The sequence below is a fragment of the Babylonia areolata genome, chromosome 20, assembly GCF_041734735.1.
Source record: "Babylonia areolata isolate BAREFJ2019XMU chromosome 20, ASM4173473v1, whole genome shotgun sequence".
Classification (NCBI taxonomy): Eukaryota; Metazoa; Mollusca; class Gastropoda; order Neogastropoda; family Buccinidae; genus Babylonia; species Babylonia areolata.
Window position 1 is genome coordinate 52,465,241 of NC_134895.1, and position 4,995 is coordinate 52,470,235.

The following is a 4,995-nucleotide window of genomic DNA, read 5'->3' on the forward strand; positions in this document are numbered from 1 at the left end:
ATTTGGCTCTTAGTGGTGTAATGACTAAGCTGTACCTCTTGGCTCTTAGTGGTGTAATGACTAAGCTGTACCTCTTGGCTCTTAGTGGTGTAATGACTAAGCTGTACCTCTTGGCTCTTAGTGGTGTAATGACTAAGCTGTACCTCTTGGCTCTTAGTGGTGTAATGACTAAGCTGTACCTCTTGGCTCCTAGTGGTGTAATGACTAAGCTGTACATCTTGGCTCTTAGTGGTGTAATGACTAAGCTGTACCTCTTGGCTCTTAGTGGTGTAATGACTAAGCTGTATCTCTTGGCTCCTAGTGGTGTAATGACTAAGCTGTACTTCTTGGCTCTTAGTGGTGTAATGACTAAGCTGTACTTCTTGGCTCTTAGTGGTGTAATGACTAAGCTGTACCTCTTGGCTCTTAGTGGTGTAATGACTAAGCTGTACCTCTTGGCTCTTAGTGGTGTAATGACTAAGCTGTACCTCTTGGCTCTTAATGGTGTAATGACTAAGATGTACCTCTTGGCTCTTAGTGGTGTAATGATTAAGATGTACCTCTTGCACGACAAAAAGGAAGCCGTGTATAGGAGTTGATTTCAAAACCGTGTATTGTCCGCATAAAGAGGAGGATGTTCATTAAACTCTTAATAAATATAACACATTATCCTGTCTGTTTGTCTCTCTCTTACTCTTTCTCGAACTAGGCTTTCTCTCTATTTCTGGATATATCTCTCTTTCTCAAAGACACACAAGCGCCCCCCCACTCTCACTCCCTCACACACACCACATACACACACGCACGCACACACACCACACCACACCACAACAACACCCACACCTACACCCACACAGCAACTTGAACCAATGTCAGTGGACAGCTCGTGACTCTCACGACCCTCCTCTTCAATTTTCCCCACCAGGCATGACCACGAAAGGCACCAAAGCTGACCTGGAAGCGGCCAAAGCAGCAGTCCTCTTCATGGACCTTCCAGAGGCCCTGGTCCAGCTGGTCATCGACCTGCAGCCTCTGGAGCCTGACCTCAGCTTCTCCGACGCCCAGCAGCTCTACGAGGTGACCTCTCAGCTTCTCAGCGACACCAAGCGTCAGGCCGCCCTCGTCAAGAAGCTCCATCACCACCACCATCACCAGCAACAGCAGGAGGCGGAACTCAAGAACCACGAGAAGAAGGAGAAGGAGGGTGGAGATTCTTTTCCTTCTTCTTCTTCTCCCAGCAGCACCTCCCACGCCGACGCTGACCCCCAGCAACAACTTCCTGGACGAGGGAAGTGGGAAGGGCCTCACCAGTTAGCAACTCTAGCAGTACTTCCCACTTCCCCTGCTTCCTCCTCTGCCTCCTCCTCACCCCCACTCATTCGTCCAGCCGTAACATCTGGATGCTCTTCGTCAGAATTGATGACAGATTCCGTGCCAGCCATGACCCTGGCCTTCCCTTCCCGCGCTGAAGAGGCCGACAAACAGCCGCCGGAGGGTTCTCCAAGCTCCGTTGGAAACATCGGGAAGGCGTCCCGCCTCACTGGAGCTTCTTCCTCCCTCAAAACGTCACCGCCACCGCCACCAGCGCCAGAAGAAGAAGTCCCCACCACGGAACTCCTCGAAGAGGAGGTGGGGCAGAACCCCGAGAGCGTCAGCATCGGCGGCCCCAGCCACCAGCAGGCAGAAGAAGACCTCCTCGGGCCTGACGTCGTGGCCGTTCCAAGCTCCAGGAAACGGCCCCGGGAGAAGGTGAGGAGGCTGGCCGAGGAGAAGCGGCGACTGACTCAGCGGAAGATGTGCCGCGCCTGCCGCCAGGTGGAGCTGTCCAGCAGCGGGGTCACCTTCCTGCCCTGCGGTCACTTCATCACCTGCGAGGTCTGCTCCGAGACCTTTAAGGACTGTCCGGCCTGCGGCAAGGTCATCATGGCCACCGTCCGCACCTTCCTGTCCTGAATCCTCAATCCTTGCAGTCTTCCTTCAAGGCGCGTCATCAATGACGTCAAGACGCGTCATCACTGTCTTCAGGATAGCGTCATCATTGACTTCAACACACGTCATCATTGACCTCAGGACAACGTCATCAATGACTTCAAGACACGTTATCACGGACCTCAGTACAGCATCATCATTGACGTAAAGACGCGTCAAAGCATCATTGACCTTAAGATAGCGTCATCATTGACTTCAAGACACATCATCATTGACCTCAGGACAGCGTCATCATTGATCTTAGGACAACATCATCATTGGCATAAAAACACATCATCACTGACCTCATGATAGCGTCACCATTGACGTCAGGACAGTGTCATCATTGACTTTAAGACACGTCATCATAGACCACGGGATAACGTCATAATTGTCATCAGGGCAGTGTCATCATGATGATGACGATTTTTAACAATTTGCAGAGAAGGGAATCTTTTTTTTTTATTATTATTTTTTTTTTTATTGACTATCGTGAAGGAAAATGAAGTATACTCTTTGTCTTGCGTTGCAGTTTCTTTATTTCAACAACAAAACTCTAAAAGAAATCACATACAACAAGAAGTGTGTGTGTGTGTGTGTGTGTGTGTGTGTGTGTGTGTGTGTGTGTGCTGTATTTCATTCATTTTGGTCTTTTCGTTCTCTGGATCTGGCTTCGAGAGTGTGTGTTTTTCCGAGAGGTACAGTCAGTTGAGTATCAGTAACAACTCTTTGTCACTCTTCCACCCAGTCATAATATATATATATATATATATATATATATATATATATATATATATGTGTGTGTGTGTGTGTGTGTGTGTGTGTGTGTGTGTGTGTGTGTGTGTGAGAGAGAGAGAGAGAGAGACAGACAGACAGACAGGGAGAGGTACTGGTACCGGAAATGACTGTTCACACCTTTCGTGGTTCAGATCCAAAATGAACGTACACATGATACTTTCCCCCCCCCCCTTTTTTTTTTCCTAACCTGACATATTGATACGTTTTATTCTATCATGACCTAATTTGTCAATGTGTCATGCCTTTTTTGTTTTGTTTTGTTTTCTTCGAAATTTGTCATTTCTTTGTCATTTTTTCCCCTTTCCGTTGTGTGTGTGTGTGTGTGTGTGTGTGTGTGTGACCAATAGGCTTTTTTTCCGGAAAAGGATGGTGATACCGTTTTTTTCTTTTCGTTTTATGGAAAAAATATATCCGTGTGTGTGTGTGTGTGTGTGTGTGTCTGTTTCTAAGGGTGTAGGACAAGGAGAAAATCTCTCGCCTTTGCTTTTTTCTCTGTATATCAATGATTTAGAGTCGTATTTGACTGAACATAAGAGTCCATCTGTTGATCTTTTATTGAATGTTAACATTTCAGACTTAGATAGTTACATGCGATTATTTGTACTCTTGTATGCAGATGATACAATTTTACTTTCGGAGACGAAAAAATGATTACAACAGTCCCTCAATGTTTTTCACAGATATTGTTTAAAATGGAAACTAGTGGTTAATGTGAAGAAAACTAAAGTGATGATATTTAATTCTACAAACAGGCTAAATCCTGTTTTTAAGTTTGGTGATGTATGTTTTGATGTTGTCGATTCTTTTTATTTTTTTGTAATATGCTCAAAGGAGGCAAAAAAGTAATTTTAGCTGTAAGTAAGATGGTTAGATTTGCAAATGTTGCCAAACTACACTTTTGGAGTTAAAAGACATTTGTGTTTTCTCAACTTTTATGTGACATTGTTGTGTATTTGGAAATGTTTGTTCTGGGCATGAAAACATTATTTTGCAGTAATCCCCCATACTCCAATAGGAGTGAAAGGATGATTAAAACTTGAAACTTGAAACTTGTTATATTTGTTATATTCGGGGACAACTTAATTGACCATCGTCAGAGCCTTTAACTCCAGTAAGGTGGGCACGCTTTTTTGTGTTGGGGATAAGAAAGGATTCCGTTGTTTAATTAATTCTGACGTGTTGTCTCCCACTGGATGGCTTTTGACAGCAGGAGCTTCCAGACAGGCACACACACACACACACACACACACACACACACACACACACACACACACACACATATATATATATATATATATACAGACTGGAGAACAGAAATGTTCTCTGTGGACTTGCAAGCAAGAGAGAGAGGGGGAGAGACAGAGAGAGAGAGAGAGAGGCAGACAGACAGACAGACTGAAGAATAGTGATGTTCTTTGTGGACTTGCAAGCAAGAGAAGAGAGAGAGAGAGAGAGAGAGAGAGAGAGAGAGAGAGAGAGAGAGATTCAGACAGACAGACAGACTGAAGAATAGCGATGTTCTTTGTGGACTTGCAAGCAAGAGAGAAAGAGAGAGAGAGAGATTCAGACAGACAGACTGAAGAATAGCGATGTTCTTTGTGGACTTGCAAGCAAGAGAGAGAGAGAGAGAAAGAGAGAGAGAAAGAGAGAGAGAAAGAGAGAGAGAGACAGACAGACAGACTGGTGAACAGGAACGTCCTCTGTGGACATGCAAGCAACCGAACCAAAAACAGACAAAACAGACAAACAACCAGAAAGCACAAAGTAGTGATGCTCATATTACAGTGGAAAATAAAGTCTCGTTTTGCGGGCTGAATCACTGTCTATATGATGGAGCGATTCACTTCCCCAACCCGCCCCCCGAAAGAACCCCCCCCCCCCTCTCTGTCTCTCTCTCCTCTCTCTCTCTCTCTCTCACTTCTCTCTCTCTCCCTTTCTCTCTGTGTTTGTGTGTGTGTCTGTCTCACTTCTCTCTCTCTCACTTCTCTCTCTCTTACACTTCTCTCTCTCTCTTTTCTATCTCTCTCATTTCTCTCTCTCTCTTTCTCCCTCTCTTTCCTCACTTCTCTCTCTCTTTCTCTCTCTCTCTCACTTCTTTCTCTCTCTCTCTCACCTCTCTCTCTCTCACCTTTCTCTTTCTCTGTCTGTGTGTGTGTGTGTGTGTGTGTGTGTGTGTGTGTGTGTGTGTGTGTGTGTGTGTGCTGGTGTGCGTGCATGCATTATTTGTACTTGAAGACGCACAAATCTAGG

The 4,995-nt window shown here is 45.3% G+C and overlaps 1 protein-coding gene across 1 annotated transcript in view; it reads left to right on the plus strand.

Moving 5' to 3' along the window:
• LOC143295177 (uncharacterized) overlaps positions 1 to 3,794 on the plus strand; it is a 4,562-nt gene extending 768 nt beyond the window's left edge. Inside the window, exon 2 of the mRNA XM_076606749.1 lies at positions 905 to 3,794. Within this exon, the coding sequence (XP_076462864.1) occupies positions 905 to 1,932 (1,028 nt within the window). The 3' untranslated portion in view covers positions 1,933 to 3,794. The remainder of the gene's footprint in view (positions 1 to 904) is intronic.
• The last annotated feature ends 1,201 nt before the right edge of the window (positions 3,795 to 4,995 follow it).